Source organism: Pan troglodytes, chromosome X, assembly GCF_028858775.2.
Source record: "Pan troglodytes isolate AG18354 chromosome X, NHGRI_mPanTro3-v2.0_pri, whole genome shotgun sequence".
Taxonomy (NCBI): Eukaryota; Metazoa; Chordata; class Mammalia; order Primates; family Hominidae; genus Pan; species Pan troglodytes.
In genome coordinates this window covers 2,631,611-2,656,070 of record NC_072421.2, presented here as the reverse complement: position 1 = coordinate 2,656,070, position 24,460 = coordinate 2,631,611, and the positions used below count along the sequence as shown (strand labels likewise).

The 24,460-nt window shown below is 46.2% G+C and overlaps 1 protein-coding gene across 6 annotated transcripts in view; it reads left to right on the top strand.

Moving 5' to 3' along the window:
* Window positions 1–24,460, top strand: part of DHRSX (dehydrogenase/reductase X-linked) — a 342,796-nt gene that overhangs the window by 228,638 nt on the left and 89,698 nt on the right. For all 6 annotated transcript variants that reach the window (XM_063804755.1, XM_054676437.2, XM_063804758.1 and 3 more), the window contains 2 exons: window positions 2,268–2,369; window positions 23,759–23,966. In XM_063804755.1, coding sequence (XP_063660825.1) covers window positions 2,268–2,369; window positions 23,759–23,966 — 310 coding nt within the window. The remainder of the gene's footprint in view (window positions 1–2,267; window positions 2,370–23,758; window positions 23,967–24,460) is intronic.

The following is a 24,460-nucleotide window of genomic DNA, read 5'->3' as shown; positions in this document are numbered from 1 at the left end:
CAGCGCAGACATGGGGGGCACAGGCAGACCCCTCCCCCCACCACACACACACTGCTTATCCTCTGAAAGCTATGTGGCCTTCATAAAAATATTAACAGTTCTTTTACAGTAATGATTTTCCCCTACGAGGCTCCCCAGTGAGGAGGCTGTAAATGACACTGACCACCAGCAGCCCTGCAGATCAAGGCTGTTCTCTTCTCGGCCACCCCAGAACCAGCCTCTGCTCGCTCACTCCCTGAGGACTCCTGTCTCTGACCTCTGCACACATGCTGTGATTTGCCCTTCCACCTCACACCATTCCCCATCCTCACCTTTCAGAACTCACTGGCAGCGTCCCCCAATACCTTCCACCTGTCTCCAGAAATTACCTTCCCATCTCAATGTAAGGGAACTTGCTTCTTCCCTCAGAGATCTGCTGTCTCTGCTGCAAGTAATAGCTAGTTTTCAAGCATTTTGTTCTGTCTGACTTTAGGTTGTTGCATTGTTCTCCCAACCTCCTTGAACCCATGGACCTGGAGGCAGAATTATATACCTGTGAATTTGCTTTTCTTTCTAGTTCCTCTCCCTCCAAAACCTCAGTCCTTCTGAAACAAAAAACAAAACAAAAAAAAACAGCTTTGACACAATCAAACACATCACTTTTAGCGATGGAGACCCACTGGGAATTTAGAGAGGAAATCAAGAGTGAAGTTGAGGTACTGAATACAATAGACATAAGTCTACCTCTCTACCTATGTGATGCTATAAAGCTGTCCCTGAGTTATTCACTCTCTAAAAATGTCATCTTTGGCTGGACACAGCTGCTCACGCCTGTAATGCAACACTTTGGGAGGCTGACGTGGGAGGCTCACTTGAGCTTAGGAGTTCAAGACCAGCCTTGGGGACATAGTGAGACCCTGTCTCCAAAAACATAAATGTAATAAAAAATAAAATGCTTTCTTTCATTATTCTTCTGCAGAAGAAGGAAGTCCTTGCTTCTGAGTCATTTTGTGTATTAGTTACATATACTGTGTAACAAAATAACACAGACTCAGCAGCGTGGAACAGCTCATACTTACTATCTGTAGCAAGGGATCCATAAATGGCATCCTTTTTTATTATTATATGAAATTCTATATTCTCCTGCGGAAGAAGGAAGTCCTTGCTTCTGAGCCATTTTGTGTATTAGTTACATATGCCATGTAACAAAATAACACAGATTCAGCAATGTGGAAGGGCTCGTACTTCTTACTATCTGTAGCAGGGGATGCATAAATTGCTTCCTGTTTGATTATTATATAAAATTCTATATTCTATATTCCTCTACTGCAGAAGAAGGAAGTCCTTGCTTCTGAGTCATTTTGTGTATCAGTTACATACGCTGTGTAACAAAATAACCCACAGACTCAGCAGCATGGAAGGGCTCATACTTACTATCCCACAGCTGCTGCGGGTCAGGAATCTGGGCAGGTGTAACTGCATTCTCTCTTCTGGGTCTCACTAGGCTACAACCAAAGTGTCATCTGGCCTGAGGTCCTCTCTGGAGCTCAGGATCTTCGAAATTCACATGGTTATACGCAGAATCCAATTCCTGGAAGCTGCAGATCTGGGGATCTGAGTATCTTGCTGGCTTTTGGCCAGGGGCTGCTGTCAGCTCCTAGAGAGGCCATGCCCAGGTTCTGGCCCCAAGGCGCTCTCACAAAACATCAGCTCACATCAAGGTCAGGAGGAGAATGACAGGTCCCACACAGACTCAAGGGAAGGGGACTATACAAGGATGGGACTCATTGATCTCCCTAGAGTATGAGCTCCTCATTGTACCCTACTGACATGTCCAATTCAGTGTTACTTCCTGGACAGGTGTGGTGGCTCACGCCTGTAATCCCAGCACTTTGGGAGGCTGAGGTGGGCAGATCACCTGAGGTCAAGAGTTTGAGACCAGCCTGGCCAACATGGTGAAACATTGTCTCTACTAAAAAAAAAAAAAAAACCAAAAAACAAAAAACAAAAATTAGCTGGGGCTGGTGGCATGTGCCTGTAATCCCAGCTACCCGGGAGGCTGAGGCAGGAGAATCACTGGAACCCAGGAAGCAGAGGCTGCAGTGAGCTGAGATCATGCCACAGCACTCCAGCCTGGTCAACAGAGCGAGACTCCATCTCAAAAAGAGCAGAAAAAAAAAAAGTGTTACTTCCTAGATGAAATTGACTTTGACCTGTTTAGAAATTTTCTTAATCTCTGAAATACGTTGGGCGATAACCAGGTATTTTTTGTTGTTGTCCTTTTCCAGTGGAATTTTTATACTGTGACTTGGCTTCCATGACGTCCATCCGGCAGTTTGTGCAGAAGTTCAAGATGAAGAAGATTCTTCTCCATGTCCTGATCAACAATGGTGAGTCCTGGTGAAATTGCAGCAAGCCAGGGGTTAATTTGAACGCAAACAGGAACTCTAGCTTTCATGTGGGAGAAGTGTCTCAGCAAAACAGGATATCCATGGGAATTATTGAACATACCTGCTATTTCTAGTCACTGCTTCATTTCACGGGTAGCTTTGGAAGAGCATCATTCTTGTTAGCATGTTACTTTGAAATAATGGTAAACGCGATAACATGTTGTATGGAGATGACACGTTGACTTGTCCACTTGGACTAAAGTGTATGAGGCACATGCTAAGGGTTGGTGTTTTCCCAAATGTTATCTTACAAAACCATCACCACATTCCCCTGAGAGTCATTATTTGGGCACTAGAAGCTCATTACCATTTATCTCTTGATTTTGCCCCCTGTTCAACATTCTCACCCAGATAGGTGGAGTCAATATCTCCCCTTCCCCACCTTCAATCTGCCCATCTGCCAATCTTCAACACAAACCACCCCTGATCTTGAGCCCTTCTTTGAGCCACGCTGAGCTCTTAAAGTCATTGCATCACTTACTGTTGACCTTGAGCCATTCTTTGGGCCATGCTGAGCACTTAAGGTCATTGCAACGCTTACTGTTGACCTTGAGCCCTTCTTTGGGCCACGCTGAGTGCTTAAGTTCATTGCAACACTTAATGTTTCTCCTCGTAACACTGATGCCCATTACTCTCATCCCCTGCTGCAGTCCATTTTATTTTTTATAAAAGTTAACCTGAACCCTCCACACTGAGGAGGTGCAGTTATTGACATCTCCAAACTAAGTAAATACATAGAACTAAAGGTCTCAGAAATACACCAACAAACATGTGTGCTAGTAGAATTTAACACATCACTTTCACAGATGGAGACCAAATGCAAATTCAGAGAGGAAATAAATAGTGGCATTAATACAGTGGATAGAACAGACGTACGTCAAACAGTGAGCCCATAAAGACAGCACATTCCTTTCAAATACATGAAATATTTATCAAGTTATTGACACTTCAGATTGCAGACAAAAAAATCAGCAAAAGGGTCTTGTGATTACCCAATGTAATTATTCCATTACCCACCTAGACCCTTAAAGATTCTTAATTCTGCAAAACCCCTTGTGCTATCTAACGTACCATTTTTATAAATTCTGGAGATTAGGATATGGACATGTCTGTAAGGAGGAAGAAAGCATTACTCTTTGTACTAAAGTTGTAATACCTGTCTGTTTCCAGCTGCCAAGATGTGGTAGCTTCTCTCTAATTTTTTTTTTCTTTTTGTCTTGATGTGTTTCGTGTTTTTCTATAACATTAATGGGATTGGAGGATAGGAAAGTGGATGAGATACCCACGGTTCCCCCTCAACCCACTTGTTTAATTGGAAATTATTATGCTAGAGTTTAAAGGAGAAGCATGGGATATAAAACTATACATAGAGTGTGATGCCAATTTATGCATAAAAATTTGTACAGATATAGCTATGATGTGTGAGTGCGTATGTATTTGTATATGTATTTGATGTATGATGTATATGTATTTATGCATAAAAATACGTGCAGACATAGCTATGATGTGTGAGTGCCACTCAAGTAGCTACAGACAACACCATTTCCATGTACTTAGCCTGGTAAGAAACATCGTATTATCAATGCTAGTGGCTCCTGTTGGAAGGTCCGGAATGATTTTAACTTTCTGTGTCTTCTTTGGAGATGAATAACATTTTTCAGATTTGCCATCCTGGTGGGATCTGAAGTTTCTATGCAGGCATAAATGATTTCCCAGTCAGCAGCCATTTGGAATCTTCTGTCTCAGCACTGGGTGTGGACTTCCTTTCCTGAAGACCCATCAGTATTAGAAGTGATTAGAATTATAGCATTATAAGTCGCCAAATGTGGAGACCACTTAGAGGCACTGTGGAGATCCTATACCACCCGACGTCTCATTTCCTCATTCTGTGTAACACCCTTACTCATTAGTAATGGGAGCACTTTATCACAGAGCAGTTGGAGGTGGAAATACATACATGACATGGTGCCCTTGCATAGAGACAAACAAAACAGAGCTGTCTATCCTCTTAGGACTTTTGTGCGACTAGTTCCATCCATTTGGTATGGGCTTGCATCCACCAGTAAGCAGAAAAAATTAGGAATCTCAGGCCGGGCACGGTGGCTCACCCCTGTAATCCCAACACTTTGGGAGGCTGAGGTGGGTGGATCACCTGAGGTCAGGGGTTCAAGACCAGCCTGACCAATATGGTGAAACCCTGTCTCTACTAAAAATACAAATATTAGCCAGGCGTGGTGGCGGGCATCTGTAGTCCCAGCTACTCGGGAGGCTGAGGCAGGAGAATCGCTTGAACCTGAGAGGTGGAGGCTGCAGTGAGCCGAGACCACACCATTGCACTCCAGCCTGGGCAACAGAGCAAGACTGTTTCCAAAAAAAAAAAATTAGGAATGTCAGATATGATGTGTTTCTCCAGCAGAATCTTACTGTGTTCTGCGGGGAGCAGAATTTTACTGAGCAATGTGTATATGAACCACATCTGTGACAGTGGATACAGGCTAACACCAGTTGACACAGGCTAACCAGCGTATACTCCATCACTCAACCACCACGTTTACCTTTTGAAATGGCTGTTGCATTCCTAGGATTCTCCTCTGTTCCTTTTCTCAACAGATTTTAAACAAGGCACACAGGGCTCTCAGAAACAAACAAAAATATTCTGGAAACCGGGACAGGGTTGAATTTGAATCAAAAGGGTCTTGTTGTTGGATTGTCTCTGTACCCTATCTCTTCTGTAGAAAATCTCATGCACGTATTGGGTTTACTTCTTCCTAGACTTATCTAGACCTTTCTTCCATGCTAAGACCTTTTACCTTCGCTCAATGCCTCAGAGGCACCTCAAGCCAGTAAGTCCAGTGTGAAATTCCTGAGTCTATGGCTGACACCGGTTCTAGAGGAGAGTATTTCCTTCCCCAGTTTTTAGAAGACTGTCAGCGTTTCTTCACCCATGGCCTCCAACCCGGCCTTAAAGCCAGCAATGATAGTGGCTCACGCCTGTAACCTCAGCACTTTGGGAGGCCGAGGCAGGTGGATTACGTGAGGTCAGGAGTTCGAGACCAACGTGGACAACATCGTGAAACCCTGTCTCTACTAAAAATACAAAATTAGCTGGGCATGGTGGCGCATGCCTGTAATCCCAGCTACTCGGGAGGCTGAGGCAGGAGAATTGCTTGAACCCGGGAGGCAGAGGTTGCAGTAAGCTGAGATCACACCACTGCACTCCAGTCTGGGCAACAAGAGCAAAACTCCATCTCAAAACAACAAAAACAACAACAAAGCCAGCAATGAGACACCTTTGAATCTCTCTTTCTTGTTCTCTCTCTCTCCCCCTCTCTTCCCTTCTCTCTCTTTCTCTCTCTCATCTTGCCTTCTCTTTTTTTTATCTCCTTCACTTACTTTTGTTCTTCTGCCTGCCTTGTAGAAGAACCATTGTGATTATTTGGGGCCCACCAGGATCATCTCAGATAATCACCTCATCTCAAGATCTTCCACTGATTCACATCTACAAAGGCCCTTTTGCCGTGAAAGTCACATTTTCATGTGTTCCAGAGATGAGGACATGGACATTTTTTCATGTTTTGAGTTATTACTCTTCCAAATTGGGAATAGGTTGTGGGCATCTCTGGGGTCGTTATTGTGTCGACCACATGAGAATTAGTCTGTGGACATCTTTAGAGCCATTATTCAGTCTTCCACATGAGGATTAGGATGTGGACATCTTTGGGGCCATTATTCTGTCTACCACATGGGATTAGGATGTGGACATCTTTGGGGCCATTATTCTGTTTCCCACATGAGGATTAGAATGTGAACATCTTTGGGGCTATTATTCTATCTACCACATGGGAATTAGCATATGGACATCTTTGGGGCCATTGTTCGGCTTCCACATGGGGATTAGGATGTGGACATCTTCAGGGCCATTATTCTGTGTACCACATGGGGATTAGGATGTGGGCATCTTCTGGGCCATTATTTTGTCTTCCACATGAGGATTGGGATGTGGACATCTTCGGGGCCATTATTTTGTCTTCCACATGAGGATTGGGATGTGGACATCTTCGGGGCCATTATTTTGTCTTCCACATGAGGATTGGGATGTGGACATCTTTGGGTCATTATTCTGTCTTCCACATGAGGATTAGGATGTGGACATTTTTGGGGCCATTATTCTGTCTACCACATGAGGATTAGGATGTGAACATCTTTGGGGCCATTATTCTGTCTTCCACCTGAGGATTAGGATGTGGACATCTTTGGGGCCATTATTGTGTCTCCCACATGGGGATTACAGTGTGGGCATTTTTGGGGTCATGATTTTGTCTCCCACATGAATAATGTGGACCTGGACATCTTGAGTTGTGCATTATTTAACCTGCCGTACCTACCTACTCTGCCCTTCACATACTTCGCTTGCAGGAAAAATAAAATAATAAGCAAGATTCTTGACCTCATAGAAATCATACTTTAGCAACGGAAACAAACATTGGACCAATAATCATTCTGTGAAATGTTCTGCCTTAGAAAACACACCTCTTGCAATGTGACAACACAGTCTTGTAAAGTACAGAGAAGATTGCACCCCAAGTCACACGCCTCCCTGGAATTCCCCAGCCTGTGCTGCTCAGAACACCATTTCCAGGAGGTGATAATGAGAATCCATTTGTTACAAGATGATGGCTTGAAATAACACTTTGCGCTTTCTTCCTTTTATCTTTTTGTTCTACATTTTTCAAGAGGTTTCTCAGGCTGTGGCTTTCCTGGACTCCCTGTAGGTTTTTGTGGCTGACTAAGGTTCATCTTGTCCCTGGGGTCACTGTTGAGAAGAGCTCAGTTGCAGAGGATCTGGATTTTTTTTTTTTTTTTTCCTCTGTGGGTACAGACAGAAGCTTCTAGAAAAGAGCTGGAGACTTCACTTTTGGAGGCTGTGTTGAATACCCATTGCCCACTCTTCACAAGAAGACAGAAATGCAGAGAGGCAGTCTCTTGTTGACAAATCCTCTTGGTTCTCTTGGAAATGCAACAGAACCATGGAGCTTCGTGAACCCCATGGGCTTGGAAAGGGGCCTCCCGAGGTACCCAGGGTGGATGGAAAGCTGCAGGGATAAGTGCTCCTCAAGCCAGAAGTAGCCCAGATGGCACAGTCTATGCTGAGAATGGATTCATCACCAGCCTGTGTGCTGGAGGCTTGGGCCAGATGAACCTTGATTTAGAGAGGAAGTAAAGCATTTTTTGCCTTGGTTTGTGCATCAGAATTCATCTTCATGGTGTGCAAATGACGAGGCTGGATTCTATACAGTCAGCACTGAGAATGGATTCAGCACAAGCCCGTGTGCTGGAGGCCTGGGTCTGATGTACCTGGATTTAGGGAAGAAGCAAAGTATTTTTCTCATTTATTGCATGCCTTAGTTTGTGCATCAGAATTCATCTTCGTGGTGTGCAAATGAGAAGGCTGGATTCTACACAGTCAGCACTGAGAATGGATTTATCACCAGCTCTTGTGCTGGAGGCTTGAGCCAGATGTACGTTGATTTAGAGAAGAAGTAAAGGATTTTTCTCATTTGTTGCATGCCTTGGTTTATGCATCAGAATTCATCTTCATTGTGTGCAAATGAGAAGGCTGGATTCTATACAGTCAACGCTGAGAATGGGTTCATCACCAGCCGGTGTGCTGAAGCTTGGGCCAGATGTACCTTGACTTAGAGAAGAAATCAAGGATTTTTCTTGTTGGTTTGTGCATCAGAATTCTTCGTTGTGTGCAAATGAGATTGCTGGATTGCATGTTTGGGATATTGCTGGTGTCAACTTATGTAAATAGAGTTTCTATTTACAGGCAGCCTCAGGGAAGGACTCCAGTGGTGGTACTTTTAGTGTCTAAGAGGCTAGTAGGGGGTCTGCAGACCCCTAAACCAGGGCTGTCCAACCCCCAGGTCATAGTACCAGTCCATGGCCTGTTAGGACACCGGCCGCACAGCAGAAGGTGAGTGGCAAGTGAACAAGCAAAGCTTCATCTGTATTTACAGCCACTCCCCATTGTTCACATGACTGCCTGAGCTCTGCCTCCTGTCAGATCAGCAGCAGCATTAGATTCTCATAGGAGCACAAACCCTACTGTGAACTGTGCATGTGAGGGACTTAGGTTGTGCACTCCTTATGAAAAGCTAAAGCCTGATGATCTGTGCATGCGAGGGATCTAGGTTGTGCGCTCCTTATGGAATCTAATTCCTGATGATCTGTCACTGTCTCCCATCACCCCCAGATGGGACTGTCTAGTCACAGGAAAACAAGCTCAGGGCTCCCACTGATTCTATATGATGGTGACTTGTAGAATTATTCCATTATATAGTACAATGTAATAATAATACAAATAAATTGTACAATAAATGTCATGCCCCGGAATCATCCCAAAACCATCCCCACATTCCACCTCCACCTTCTGTCTTCAGAAAATTGTCTTTCACAAAAGTGGTCCCTGGTGCCAAAAAGGTTGGGGACTGCTGCCCTAAACTATTTCCCCAGAACCTTCTCTCCAAAACTCCTGCTAGTCAACCACGTGCCTCAAGTCTCATGGAAAACAGCCCCAGCTGAGCTCAGCCAGGGTGACTTCCAAGGCAAGAAGGAGCTACACTTCGTGCTTTTCTTTTTTTATTCTTAGAGCAATCAAGGTTTTGCAAACATTAAATACTTCAGACATAGAATATCTTTTTCATTTGCTAGTGGGTTGAAAATAGAACCCGACTGCCTCTGTCTGGCTGCTGTGGGAAGCTCAGAGGCAACGTGATGATTTATCAAGCACAAGAATAAATCAATAATAGACCTCCTGCAGAGCCAGTATTTATGGTTTATTCACTTCAAAATTGTATTTATCTAGCTTCCCATCCCCATGTCTGAAAATTGATAGATTTTTAATAACTGCAGAGGATTTATAGATTTATCCTTGTCAGCCATCTTCCCATAACTCTAATGGATGAATTTCTTTCTGAGATAAAGAATTACGAAGCATTATTTTTCCTACCACCAAAGAAATACGTCCACGATACAGGGTGACCCTGAAAAATAACAATGATTCTTCCCTGGCCAGAGACCTAAAGACTCTGTTTTTTGGTACAGTTCTTCATTCACCCATTCATTCATTCATTCATTCAAATTCATTCATTCACTTGAATGAATTCAAATGAGTGAATTTGAATGAATGAAAGAATTCAAATGAATGAATGAATTCAGAGGAATGAATGAATGCAAATGAATTCAAAGGAATGAACAAATGAATTCAAATGAATGAATTCTAATGAATGAATGAATTCTAATGAATGAACAAATGAATTCAAAGGAACGAATGAATTCAAAGGACTAAATGAATTGAAAGGAATGTATGAATTCAAAGGAATGAATTCAAAGGAATGAATGAATGAATTCAAATGAGTGAATCTGAATGAATTTAAGGGAATGAATAAATTCAAATGAATGAATTCAAATGAACAAATGAAGTCAAAGGAACAAATGAATTCAAAGGAACGAATAAATTCAGGGGAATGAATGAATGAATTCAAAGGAATGAGTGAATTTGAAGGAATGAATGAATTCAAAGGAATGAGTGAATTCAAAGGAATGAGTGAATTCAAAGGAATGAGTGAATTCAAAGGAATGAGTGAACTCCAAGGAATGAGTGAACTCCAAGGAATGAGTGAACTCCAAGGAATGAGTGAATTCAAAGGAATGAACGAATTCAAAGGAATGAATGAATTCAAATGAGTGAATTTAAATGAATAAATTCAAGTGAATGAATGAATTCAAAGGAACAAGTGAATTCAAATGAAGGAATGAATTCAAATGATGCAAATGAATGAATGGAATCAAATGAATGAATGAATTCTAATGGGTTCATTCAAATGAGCAAATGGGCACAGGGCACCTACAAGACCCATGAGAGTTAAGGAAGATTCATTCGGGGAAGCCCAGGTGTGCAGTTCTGCATCAACAGAAGACTGAGGTGCAATGGAGCCAGTCCTCACTGAGGACCCACTTTTTGGTGGACGGACACCTGAGCAGCCATCTCCTGTCTTTGTGGGCGCCTGGCATTTTCTATGTGACTCGGGCTCCACAGTCATCTGGTCTCCCTCCCGGGAAGACGGAAAGTGTTGCATCACGGCTCATGCATTCGTCAGCGGATCCTTGAGTCTGCACAGGTGTAGACCATTTATTCTGCGTGCCTTCTGTTTGCTTCTCTTCCAGAGCTTCTCTTCTGTGGATAGAGTAGCTTTCTGTTCTGTAGTGGTTTCCTCTGCCTCTCCCGATGGCGCCTTCTCTGAACAGGAGGCATTTGGATGTTCTTTTAGTGTTGGTGTTGGCAGCAGCATGGGATGTGATCTGTTGTGACTCTGCGGCAGGCTGTTCCCTGCTAGAGAAGGCTAGATGTTCAGGGCGTCCGTCCCATAGCCTCCCTGGACTGGCTCCATCCTTCCCACCGCCCTCCCGAGATTCTAGGAAGTGGGTTGAGAAGCAGTGGTTTTTCAGTTACTCAAATGCTTTTCTCCTCTATCTCTCTCTCTGTAACTCTCTGTCTCTCTCTCCTCCTTCTCCCCGTCTCTCTTTCCACCTCTTCACTGTCTCAGTTTTCTTCTCCCTTTTGCTTTTTCTCTGTCTCTCTCTCTCCTCAATCCACCCCTGTACCCCCTTCTACTATTTTGCTCTCGACCTCCCTTCTCGCTCCCTCTCTCCCCCTCCCTCTCCCCTTCTCCCTTCTCTCTCTCCCTTTCTCCCTCTCTCTCTCCCTTCTTCTCTCTCCTTTCTTCTCTCTCTCTCCCCCTCCCTCCCTTTCTCCCCTCTTCTCTCTCTCCCACTCTCCCTCTCTCTCCCTCCCTCTCTCCCTCCCTCTCTCCCTCCCTCCCTCTCTCCCTCTTTCTCCCCTCTTCTCTCTCTTTTTCTCCCATTCTCTCTCTCCCTCTCTCCCTCCTTTTCCCTTCTCTCCCTCCCCTCTTTCTTCTCTCTTTCCCTTTGTTTTCCTTTCGCACACCCTCCCTCTTCTCCTTCTATCTCCTTTGTCTTCCTCTCTCTCCCCCTTCTCTGTCTTTCCTCCTTCCCCCTCTTTCCTCCTTCCCCCATCTCTCCTCCTCTCTCCATCTCTCCTCCTCTCTCCTTTGCCTTCCTTCTCCCCCCCTTTCTCTCTCTCTCTGTCTCTCTCTCTCTCTCTCTGTCTCTCCCCCTATTTCCTCCCTCTCCTTCTCTCTCCCTCTCTCGTTTGCCCTCCCTCTCTCTCCCTGCCCCCTCTCCATCTCTCTTTCTCTCTTTCCCATTTCCTCCCTCTCCTTCTCTCTCCCTCTCGTTTGCCCTCCCTCTCTCTCCCTGCCCCCTCTCCATCTCTCTTTCTCTCTTTCCCCCTATTTCCTCCCTCTCCTTCTCTCTCCCTCTCTCGTTTGCCCTCCCTCTCTCTCCCTGCCCCCTCTCCATCTCTCTTTCTCTCTTTCCCCCTATTTCCTCCCTCTCCTTCTCTCTCCCTCTCTCGTTTGCCCTCCCTCTCTCTCTCTGTTCCCTCTCCATCTCTCTTTCTCTCTTTCCCCCTATTTCCTCCCTCTCCTTCTCTCTCCCTCTCTCGTTTGCCCTCCCTCTCTCTCCCTGCCCCCTCTCCATCTCTCTTTCTCTCTTTCCCCCTATTTCCTCCCTCTCCTTCTCTCTCCCTCTCTCGTTTGCCCTCCCTCTCTCTCCCTGTTCCCTCTCCATCTCTCTTTCTTTCTTTCCCCCATTTCCTCCCTCTCCTTCTCTCTCCCTCTCTCATTTGCCCTCCCTCTCTCTCCCTGCCCCCTCTCCATCTCTCTTTCTCTCTTTCCCCCTATTTCCTCCCTCTCCTTCTCTCTCCCTCTCTCGTTTGCCCTCCCTCTCTCTCCCTGTTCCCTCTCCATCTCTCTTTCTCTCTTTCCCCCATTTCCTCCCTCTCCTTCTCTCTCCCTCTCTTGTTTGCCCTCCCTCTCTCTCCCTGTTCCCTCTCCATCTCTCTTTCTCTCTTTCCCCCATTTCCTCCCTCTCCTTCTCTCTCCCTCTCTTGTTTGCCCTCCCTCTCTCTCCCTGTTCCCTCTCCATCTCTCTTTCTCTCTTTCCCCCTATTTCCTCCCTCTCCTCCTCTCTCCCTCTCGTTTGCCCTCCCTCTCTCTCCCTGTTCCCTCTCCATCTCTCTTTCTCTCTTTCCCCCATTTCCTCCCTCTCCTTCTCTCTCCCTCTCTCGTTTGCCCTCCCTCTCTCTCCCTGCCCCCTCTCCATCTCTCTTTCTCTCTTTCCCCCTATTTCCTCCCTCTCCTTCTCTCTCCCTCTCTCATTTGCCCTCCCTCTCTCTCCCTGCCCCCTCTCCATCTCTCTTTCTCTCTTTCCCCCTATTTCCTCCCTCTCCTTCTCTCTCCCTCTCTCGTTTGCCCTCCCTCTCTCTCCCTGCCCCCTCTCCATCTCTCTTTCTCTCTTTCCCCCTATTTCCTCCCTCTCCTTCTCTCTCCCTCTCTCATTTGCCCTCCCTCTCTCTCCCTGCCCCCTCTCCATCTCTCTTTCTCTCTTTCCCCCTATTTCCTCCCTCTCCTTCTCTCTCCCTCTCTTGTTTGCCCTCCCTCTCTCTCCCTGTTCCCTCTCCATCTCTCTTTCTCTCTTTCCCCCTATTTCCTCCCTCTCCTTCTCTCTCCCTCTCTCATTTGCCCTCCCTCTCTCTCCCTGCCCCCTCTCCATCTCTCTTTCTCTCTTTCCCCCTATTTCCTCCCTCTCCTCCTCTCTCCCTCTCGTTTGCCCTCCCTCTCTCTCCCTGTTCCCTCTCCATCTCTCTTTCTCTCTTTCCCCCATTTCCTCCCTCTCCTTCTCTCTCCCTCTCTCGTTTGCCCTCCCTCTCTCTCCCTGCCCCCTCTCCATCTCTCTTTCTCTCTTTCCCCCTATTTCCTCCCTCTCCTTCTCTCTCCCTCTCTCATTTGCCCTCCCTCTCTCTCCCTGCCCCCTCTCCATCTCTCTTTCTCTCTTTCCCCCTATTTCCTCCCTCTCCTTCTCTCTCCCTCTCTCGTTTGCCCTCCCTCTCTCTCCCTGCCCCCTCTCCATCTCTCTTTCTCTCTTTCCCCCTATTTCCTCCCTCTCCTTCTCTCTCCCTCTCTCATTTGCCCTCCCTCTCTCTCCCTGCCCCCTCTCCATCTCTCTTTCTCTCTTTCCCCCTATTTCCTCCCTCTCCTTCTCTCTCCCTCTCTTGTTTGCCCTCCCTCTCTCTCCCTGTTCCCTCTCCATCTCTCTTTCTCTCTTTCCCCCTATTTCCTCCCTCTCCTTCTCTCTCCCTCTCTCATTTGCCCTCCCTCTCTCTCCCTGCCCCCTCTCCATCTCTCTTTCTCTCTTTCCCCCTATTTCCTCCCTCTCCTCCTCTCTCCCTCTCGTTTGCCCTCCCTCTCTCTCCCTGTTCCCTCTCCATCTCTCTTTCTCTGTCTCTCTTTCTCCCTATTTCCTCCCTCTCCTTCTCTCTTCCTTTCTTCTTTGCCCTCCCTCTCTCTCTCTGATTGCCCTTTCATCCCCACCACTCTCCTTTCTCTGGAGTTCTCCGCTTGGAGAGCGGAGAACTCTCCCTTCTCCTCCTCTGTTCAGGATACACCTCACCTGTGTTCGCTGCTTGAGGCACAATATGTGATTGCGACCCTGAGCGTTCACTCCCCAGTAAAATGCCATTAGGTGCACAGACCAATGAACGATAATTGTATTGCGTATTTTCCACCTTTGAATTGGCAGATCAATGGACGATAATTTTACTGTTTATTTTCCACCTTTGAATTGGCAGATCAATGAATGATAATTTTACTGTTTATTTTCCACCTTTCAATTGGCAGATCAATGGATGATAGTTTTATTGTGTATTTTCCACCTTTCGATTGGCAGATCAATGAACGATAGTTCTATTGTGTATTCTCCACCTCTGAATTGGCGAAGAGACAGATTCCGTGAATGCTCCTAACGTGGACAGCACCCGATACACTGACGTGGCCACAGGATTTTCTTATTCCTTAGAAAATTCGCAATGAAACATCAGTATATTTGCTGATGATTAAAACTTGTGCACCAGAATCTCAGAGGTCACCACAGAAGAATGTATCCATGTAGCCCAAAACCACTGGTTTCCCAAAAATTATTGAAATTTTAAGAAACAGGCCGGGCGTGATGGCTCATGCCTGTAATCCCAGCACTTTGGGAGGCCGACGTGGATGGATCACGAGGTCAAGAGTTCGAGACCATCCTGGCCAACACGGTGAAATCCTGTCTCTACTAAAAATACAAAAATTAGCTGGGCATAGTAGCATGCACCTATAATCCCAACTACTCAGGAGGTTGAGGCAGGAGAATCGCTTCAACCCAGGAGGCGGAGGCGGCAGTGGGCCGAGATTGTGCCACTGCACTCCAGCCTAGCGACAGAGTGAGAGTCCATCTCAAAAATAAAATTAAACTAAAATTTAAAAAAAGAGGCAAATCATTATTTTATTTTATTTATTTATTTCCTTTTTTGAGACAGAGCCTTGCTCTGTCGCCCAGGCTGGAGTGCAGTGGCACAACCTCTTCTCACTGCAATCTCCGCCTCCCAGAAAAAAACAGGCAAATTAAATCTATGGTAATGGAAATTGGAATTGTAGTTACCTTAGAAGAATGTGATAATTAATTTTGGATCAAAAAAGGGCTTAGGCATGCAGATGTGGGAGGCGGTTACCTGAGAGGGGAGAGTGCTCACTTTGGATGATTCCATTGAGATTTCCCTCATGATCTCTGCACCTTTTTTTTTTTGTTTTGAAACATAGTCTCGCTGTTGTCGGCCGGGGCTGGAGTGCAGTGCACGATATCAGCTCACTGCAACCTCTGCCTCCTGAGTTCCAGAAATTCTCCTGCCTCAGCCTCCCAAGCAGCTGAAATTACAGGTGCCCGCCACCACACTCAGCTAATTTTTTTTTTTTTTTGTATTTTTAGTAGAGACGGGGTTTCACCAAGTTGGCCAGGCTGGTCTCAAACTCCTGACCTCAGGTCATCCGCCTGCCTCGGCCTCCCAGAGTGCTGGGATTACAGATGTGAGTCACCGTGCCCAGCCCTGTGCACCTTTTTTATACGTTCCTTTGATTTAAAAGAAAATAATAACTTGACAAAAATAAATAAATAGAATTTTACTGATGCCGAAAAAAACATGATTATGGAAAATTTAAAACACCTACAAAAGCCTACAGGCATTTGAATTTGCCATCGATTGTCTAACTAGTACTCAATTCTGCATTTCGGACTTCCGTCAATCCCTCCTCTGGGGTACCATCATCTCTTCCTAGGCCATGATAATGGCCTCCTAACAGGCATCTCAGGCACCTATCCAATCTCTCTGCCTGGCACCAATCTGGTCTTTCAACGCTCTGCTTACATAAGAAGAGGAAAATTAATACCTAAAGCCATTGGCAAAGAACTCAACAACAAAACAATTTCTCCTTCAGAATATGTCAGGCTTTCGTTCTGTAAATACCAGCGTTTCAGGTGGGTTTGCTGCCTAGAAACGTCTCCGTGACACTGTGGTTTAAAATACGGGTGCGTGGCCGGGCGCGGTGGCTCACACCTGGGATCCCAGCACTTTGGGAGGCTGAGGCGGGCAGATCACTTGGGGTCAGGAGTTCGAGACCAGACTGGTCAACATGACAAAACCCCATCTCTACTAAAAATACAAAAAAAAAAAAAAAAAAAAAAGTTTAGCCGGGTGTTGTGGTGCACACCTGTAATCCCAGCTACTTGGGAGGCTGAGGCAGGAGAATCACTTGAACCTGGGAGGCAGAGGTTGCAGTGAGCCGAGATCAACCCACTGCAATCCAGCCTGGGCAACAGAGTGAGACTCCATCTCAAAAACAATGAAATAAAAAATAAAATACGGACACACTGCACTCCAGCTTGGTTGACAGAGCGAGACTCTGTCTCCAAAAAAATAATAATATTAGTAGGGCTGGGTGCAGTGGCTCACACCTGTAGTCCTAGCACTTTGGGAGGCCAAGGTGGGAGGATCAGTTGAGATTAGGAGTTCAAGAGCAGCCTGGCCAACATGGTGAAACCCCGTCTCTACTAAAAATACAAAAAATAGCTGGGCATCGGGGCAGGTGCCTGTAATCCCATGTACTCGGGAGGCTGAGGCAGGAGAATCGCTTGAACCCAGGAGGCAGAGGTTGCAGTGAGCCGACATCACAACACTGCACTCCAGTCTGGGTGACACAGCAAGAGTTTACCTCAAAATAATAATAATAAAATAGGAATAAACGTAATTACTCAGTAGCTCACTAACGATGAATTATCAGCATCCAGGGTCCCTGCGCGTGGCTGCTGCATTCACCACGGCGCAGGAATTCGCACGCAGCTTCCCCGCCAGGCGAGTCCCTAGCACGGCTCGGATTCATCTGGAGCACAGGTCACCACCTGCCTGCACAGAAGCACTGTCCCCTCTGCTCTTGCGAAAGATACCTTCCCCAACGATGCTGTTGTCACCAAGAATTTGCTCAGAGCTGCAAGCCATTATCCTAAGAGAACCAGCACAGAAACAGAAAACCAAATACTGCATGTTCTGACTTATACCTGGAAGGTACACAGCGGGTACTCATGGACACAAAGATGGGAAGAGCAGAAACTCTTGACTGCTAGAAGGTAGGGGGAGGGAGGCAGGGGATGAAAAACCACCTGTTGGGTACTGTGGCCATTTCCTGGGTGACAGATTCACTCACAGCCCCACCCTCAGTCTCTAATGTGTATTCCTCTATTCCGTATGCCCCTTCAATGCCAGAAGCATACCCAGAGCTTAGCGCCCACTTACAAGTGAGAACGTGTATTTGCTTTTCTGTTCTTGAGTGACTCCATGTAGGATAATAACCTCCAGTTCTATCCAAGTTACTGCCAATGACACGATTCCATTCTTTTTAATGGCTTAGTATTCCATTCCATTTTCTTTATCCAGTACTCCACGGAGGGGTACTTAGGTTGATTCCGTATGTTTGCAATTGTGAGTTGTGCTGCAAGAAACAGACAGGTGCAGGTATTTTGTTTTGTATTGTTTTGTTTGATTATTTTATTTATTTATTTATTTTTGAGATGGAGTCTTGCTCTGTCACCCGGGCTGGAGTGCAGTGGTGCGATCTCGGCTCACTGCAACCTCCACCTCCTGGGTTCAAGCAATTCTGGGGTTTCTCCATGTTGCCCAGGCTGCTCTCGAACTCCTGACCTCAGGTGATCTGCCCGCCTTGGTCTCCCAAAGTGCTGGGATGACAGGCGTGAACCAGCATGCCTGGCCTGCAGGTGTCTTTTGGATATAAGGACTTCTTTTCCTTTGGGTAGATACCCAGGAGTGGGATTGCTGGATCGAACAAATGATCTGCTTTTAGTTCTTTGAGAGGAACATCCGTGCTGTTTTCTATACAGCTTGTATGAATTCACTTTCTTTCGGGGCACAGGAATTTAGGCAGTTCTGCCTGGGGGTCTCCTGTGGGGCTGCAGCTGGGGCTGACTTTATCTGAAGGCTTGACCAGGTTGGATGTCCAGGATAGCTTTCTTTGGTGGCGGGAAGCTGGTACGGCCTGTCACCTGGGCTTAGCTGGGAGGGCCAACAAGAACAGGTACCTGGGGCCTCTCCAGCATGTCAGGCTGAAGGTGCTCAGCCTTTTTAAACCAAAGCTGGCTCCTCCCGGACTCAGCATTCCCAAGAACCAAGCAGGGGCCACGTGACCTTACTGACCCGACTTTGGAAGTCACACAGTGTTTACACCACTGTGGCGTTCTACAAAAGAATTAACAAGAAAGTTAATGAGCATGGCCGAGATTCAAGGGAAGGGGCATAGACTCTAGCTCCCAAGGAGACGAGTGTCAAAAGAATTTGCAGGCCCGCTTTACAGCCCCCTGAAGCTGCCTTTCAAAACCATGCATGCATAAGCCAGGTGTTCATGATAAGCTCGTCTCTCCTAAGCTGGGAATGTATGACACTTCAGGCACGGATTGAGCTGTGTGTCCAGATTCTTCACATCAAATAAAATATGAGGAAAATGGCATCGTGAAAAAGATGTTTATAGTTCATCAAAATGCAAAGCTTCCCGTCCACCCACAGCAACCTATTCTGGTGTTTTTGTTTTTTTGTTGTTGGTTTTTGTTTGTTTGTTTTTGAGACAAAAATCAACTTAGGTTGATTCCGTATGTTTGCAGTTTGTGAGTTGTGCTGCAAGAAACAGACAGGTGCAGGTATGTTTTTTTGTTTCATTTTGTCTCACTCTTTCCCCCAGGCTGGAGTGCAGTGGTGTGATCTCGGCTCACTGCAACCTCTGCCTCCCAGGTTCAAGCGATTCTCCTGCCTCAGCCTCCCAAGTAGCTGGGATTACAGGCATGCACCACCACGCCCGGCTAATTTTGTATTTTTAGTAGAGACAAGGTTTCTCCATGTTGGCCAAGCTGGTCTCGAACTCCTGACCTGAACTGATCTGCCAGCTTCGCCCTCTGAAAGTGCTGGGAGGATTACAGGCATGACCCACCGGGCCGGGCTTTTTTTCTGGATAACTCCTGAGGTGAATTCTGACATACTTCTCAGAAGTGTTTTGTTAGATGGGCTTTGAGGACTGTAGGAGTGTTGAATGTTTAATACACATGTGTCTTGTGACTGATTGATACTGGACCCTGATTGATATTGGATCCCTCCCAGTTGGTTTATACTCCTGATGTTTTACAGGCATACGCTCAGGGAATAAATTCTCTGTATCCTGGAAGTTTTTTTGAAAGCTAGATATTCACGTAGGAGGGGGAAGCACTGAGTCTGGCTGGAAAGTGTGTGCAGGTGAGAAGCAAGGACTGCACCTGAACAGTCTGCTCATTTCTCCCTGAGGATTTCAGCAGGCCACAGGCCTGGAATGGCATGGTGGTGCCTCTCGCCTGCCACCATTCTCTGTGAGAGTGTGTCCAGAATTTATTCCTTCTTGTGGGTTCTTGGTCTCGCTGACTTCAAGAATGAAGCCGCAGACCCTCGCGCTGAGTGTTAGGGCTTTTAAAGATGGTGCGTCCCGAGTTTGTTCCTTCAGATGTTCAGATGTGCCTGCAGTTTCTTCCTTCTGGTGGGTTCGCGGACTCGCTGACTTCAGGAGTGAAGCTGCGGATCTTGGCAGTGAGTCTTACAGCTCATACAGGTAGTGCAGACCCAAAGAGTGAGCAGCAGCAAGATTTATGGTGAAGAGTGAAACAACAAAGTTTCCACAACGTGGAAGGGGACACAAGCTGGCTCAGGTGGCCAGCTTTTATTCCCTTATTTGGCCCCGCCCACATCCTGCTGATTGGTCCATTTTACAGAGCGCTGATTGGTCCATTTTACAGAGCGCTGATTGGTCCATTTTACAGAGCGCTGATTGGTCCATTTTATAGAGCACTGATTGGTCCATTTTACAGAGCACTGATTGGTCCATTTTACAGACTGCTGAATGGTCCATTTTAGAGTGCTGATTGGTGCCTTTACAATTCTTTAGCTAGACAAAAGTTCTCCAAGTCTCCACTCGACCCAGGAAGTCCGGGTGGCTTCACGTCTCAAAAGCAGCAGACCTCCGTCCACGTTTATTTTTTATTTCCCCCTTGCTGTACCCAAAGCACTATAACCGCACTGTGGCGGCTACAGCCAGAATAAGACGTTGGTTTCTCCTCAAGGACCTCACAATTGTCAAGCCTCCACTGGGGCCAGGGACGTGTAGAGCCGCGGGAACCACTGCTGAGTCTTCCGTGGGCCCTCCGTGCAATGGGGCATCCAGTGCGGCCTGTGCATCCACAGTTTTGAAAGGCGGGTTGGACAGGCTGTAAAACAGGCCTGCAAATTCTTTTCACACTCGTCTCTTCGGGAGCTGGAGTCCCTGCTCCGTCTCTTGAATCTCGGCTGTCCTCATTAACTGTCTCGTAATTCCTAGAGTGGGGCAGTGGTGACAACTCTGTAGGAGTTCCAAAGTTGGGTCGATAAGGCCACGTGGCTCCTGCTTGGTTCTTTGGGAATGCTGAGCCCGCGAGGAGCCAGCTTTGGTTTTGAGTGTTCATAAAGTACAACTGGAAAGACTGTGTACACAAACACAGGCAGGTACACAAATGCACACACATCAAAAATTTATAGGGAAATGGGTCCCTGTACCGAGGCACAAATAACATACGGATATTACAGTACACACAGAAGCAAGCACATATACAAATGCATGTACCTCAAAAAATGTATACACCTACGGATACATCTCTACATACACAAACACATAGAGAAATGCGAGACCTACATATATGTATAGATAGCTCCATATAAAATACACACAAACACAAGCACGTGTACAAATGCATATGCATAGAAAAAGATGTACGCTATGCAGATGTACATATACATACACAAATACATAGAGAAATGCTAGACCTATAGATATATACATATCTCCATATAAAATACACACACGGCCGGGTGCAGTGTCTCACGCCTGTAATCCCAGCACTTAGGGAGGCCGAGGTGGGCGGATCCCCTGAGGTCAGGAGTTTGAGAGCAGCCTGGCCAACATGGCAAAACCCCGTCTCTACTGAAAATACAGAAAAATTCAGCCAAGTGTGGTGGCGGGTGCCTGTAATCCCAGCTACTCGGGAGGCTAAGGCAGGAAAATTGCTTGAACCTGAGAGGCAGAGGTTGCAGTGAGGCGAGACTGCCTCATTGCATTCCAGCCTGGACTACAAGAGTGAAACTCCTTCTCAAAAAATAAATAAATACATATAAAATACACACACACACATACAAGCACATAAATGAATGCATGTACCTAGGAAAATGTATTCATGTACAGATACACGTATACATATACAAATATGTAGAGAAATGCTAGGCCTATATATATGTAGATATCTCCATATAAAATACACACAAATACAAGCACATATACAAATACATGTACATATAAAAAATGTGTGCGCTTGCAGATGCATGTATACATGTACAAATACACAGAGAAATGCTAGACCTCTATATATTTGTGTGTAGATATAAAATACATACACACTAATACAAGCACATATACAAATGCATATGCATAGGAAAATATGTACACATGCAGATATACATATACAAATACATAGACAAATGCTAGACCTACATATATGTATAGATAGCTCCATATAAAATACACACAAGCACATATACAAATGCATATGCATAGAAAGATATGTACACATGCAGATGCAAACACATATATATACAAATGCAGAAATAGATCTACAAATATCAATATAGCTCCATATTGAAATACATCTTTGAACACAAACGTGTCCATATGCAAATGGATAGGTGTGTGTGTGTATTAATCATACACCTCAAATGCATTTGCAAATGCAAACGTGCACAAATGCAAAAGCTATGGGATTCCACAGATGAATCAAAATGCATATTCATGTGTGCAATACACGTAGATGTTCCAATGTACAAATAATGACAAATGCTGTGTGTTTGTAGGTGTATGAACACATGCAAATACTTGCGATTGTACAATTCCAAATAGAAACATATAATATATACATACACTATATGCAGATACACATGCAAAGATGTAAATGTGTGTGGACATGTATATACATGTGAATAAATGTGTACACATGCAAACTCATGCACATGTGCATACAACATATATGTAAAAGAAAATATGCACAAATTTATAGGCATTTGAAAATGAATCTATGCATGTAAAGACGTGAACACATATGTACATGCTAACATATATCTCTATAGGCATATATCTTTGAATTATGCATACATGCAGTTATATACCCAAGTGTATAGCTATATAAACACATTTATAAATGCGTATGCATATATGTATATGAATAGACGTGCCTGTATTTGCGTTACGTGTAGATAGATACAGAATTCCAGGTACATATATAACATGCCTATGTATACACATCTACGTTATCCATGTACATACAAATACATATCTACATTGGCATTAATATCCAAGCAAACTGGTCTGCTCTAAGTACAAGGCAGTATGGTTCGTGCGTGTTTCTAGGACAAGTCACCTTTGAGATCAGGCCTCCACAGCAAGGACTTCAGGGCAGGCGCTCAGCCGGGCTTGGCCTGACAGGGGTGGGGGTGTTCTGTGTCTGGCAGATAGAACGTGTCAAGCACAGAACCTGCGGTGATGATGATGTCTATAGAATGATGACCGACAGGGCTGCCCTGTGGTCTAGGGGTGAGGACAGGCCATGTTTATACTGAGGTCAGCATTTCTCAAAGGATACCTGAGCAGTTTGTTTGTGGGATACTCAGTGAAGAGGGGGTGCCATAGCAGCTATACTTGTCCAGAATTCTGGGGGGAGACAGGATCTCTGTTGCCCAGGCCGGGGTGCAGTAGCACAATCTCGGCTCACAGCAACCTCCACCTCTTGGGCTCAAACAATCCTCCCGCCTCAACCTCCCCGAGTAGCTGGGACTACAGGCACGCACCACCACACCCACTAATTTTTTGTATTTTTGGTAAAGATGGAGTTTCACTGTGGTGCACAGCCTGGTCTCGAACTCCTGACATCAAGCAGTCTGCCCTACTCACCTACCCAAAGCCTTGGATTACATGTATGAGCCACTGCACCCAGCCACCCAGAATCATTAATTGTCCAGGGGACTCTGTTTGGTGACTTGGATGATTCTCACTCTCTTGTGTGTGTTGCTGTGTTATCATTGTGGTTATTATTTTTCTTTTCCTTTTTTTTTTCTTTTTTTTGAGATGGAGTCTCGCTCTGTCACCAGGCTGGAGTGCAGTTGCATGATCTCAGCTCACTGCAACCTCCGCCTCCCAGGTTCAAGCGATTCTCCTGCCTCAGCCTCCTGAGTAGCTGGAACTACAGAACCCTGCCACCAAACCTGGCTAATTTTTGTATTTTTACTAGAGACAAGGGTTTCACCATGTTGGGCAGGCTGGTCTTGAAGTCCTGACCTCAGGTGATCCGCCCGCCTTGGCCTCCCAAAGTGCTGGGATGACAGGCATGAACTTCTGACCTCAGGTGATCCACCTGCCTCAGCCTCCCAAAGTGCTGGGATGACAGGCGTGAGCCACCGCGCCCAGCCTGTGGTTATTATTTTTTAAACTCAAGGCACAGAGATGCAGAGACAGAAGGCAGGAAGGGACTTCAGTGATCTTCTAGAATCTTCTCCATCACACCTAAAGCAGGAAACAGAGGCCTAGGAGGAAGACATGGCCGCCACCTCTACACCCCACCCTCCGATGTCCTGGGCCATTTGCGCATCTGGGGAATCCATCTGTGAGATTTCTCCACTGTCTTCCCCAGTCTAACTCCTTCTGATATTCTCTTTTGTCCAGCTGGGGTGATGATGGTCCCTCAGAGGAAAACCAGAGATGGATTCGAAGAACATTTCGGCCTGAACTACCTAGGGCACTTCCTGCTGACCAACCTTCTCGTGGATACGCTGAAAGAGTCTGGGTCCCCTGGCCACAGCGCGAGGGTGGTCACCGTCTCCTCTGCCACCCATTACGTCGCTGAGCTGAACATGGACGACCTTCAGAGCAGGTGGGTGCACCCTGTGAATAATCATAACAGCATCTCAGGTGGGTTAAAGGTTATTCATCTCCCTCTGTCTGTGGGGTGTGGCGCTCCCTGCATCTGCTGGACGCTGGTGCTCTGGGAACAGTGCTCCCTGCGTCTGCCGAGCACTGGTGCTCTGGGGACAGTGCTACCTGCGTCTGCCGGACACTGGTGCTCTGGGGAGAGTGCTCCCTGCGTCTGCCGAGCACTGGTGCTCTGGGGACAGTGCTCCCTGCATCTGCCGAGCACTGGTGCTCTGGGGACAGTGCTCCCTGCGTCTACTGAGCACTGGTGCTCTGGGGACAGTGCTCCCTGTGTCTGCCGAGCATTGTTGCTCTGGGGACAGTGCTCCCTGTGTCTGCTGGACCCTGGTGCTCTGGGGACAGTGCTCCCTGCGTCTGCAAAGCACTGGTGCTCTGGGGACAGTGCTCCCTGCGTCTGCCGAGCACTGGTGCTCTGGGAACAGTGCTCCCTGCGTC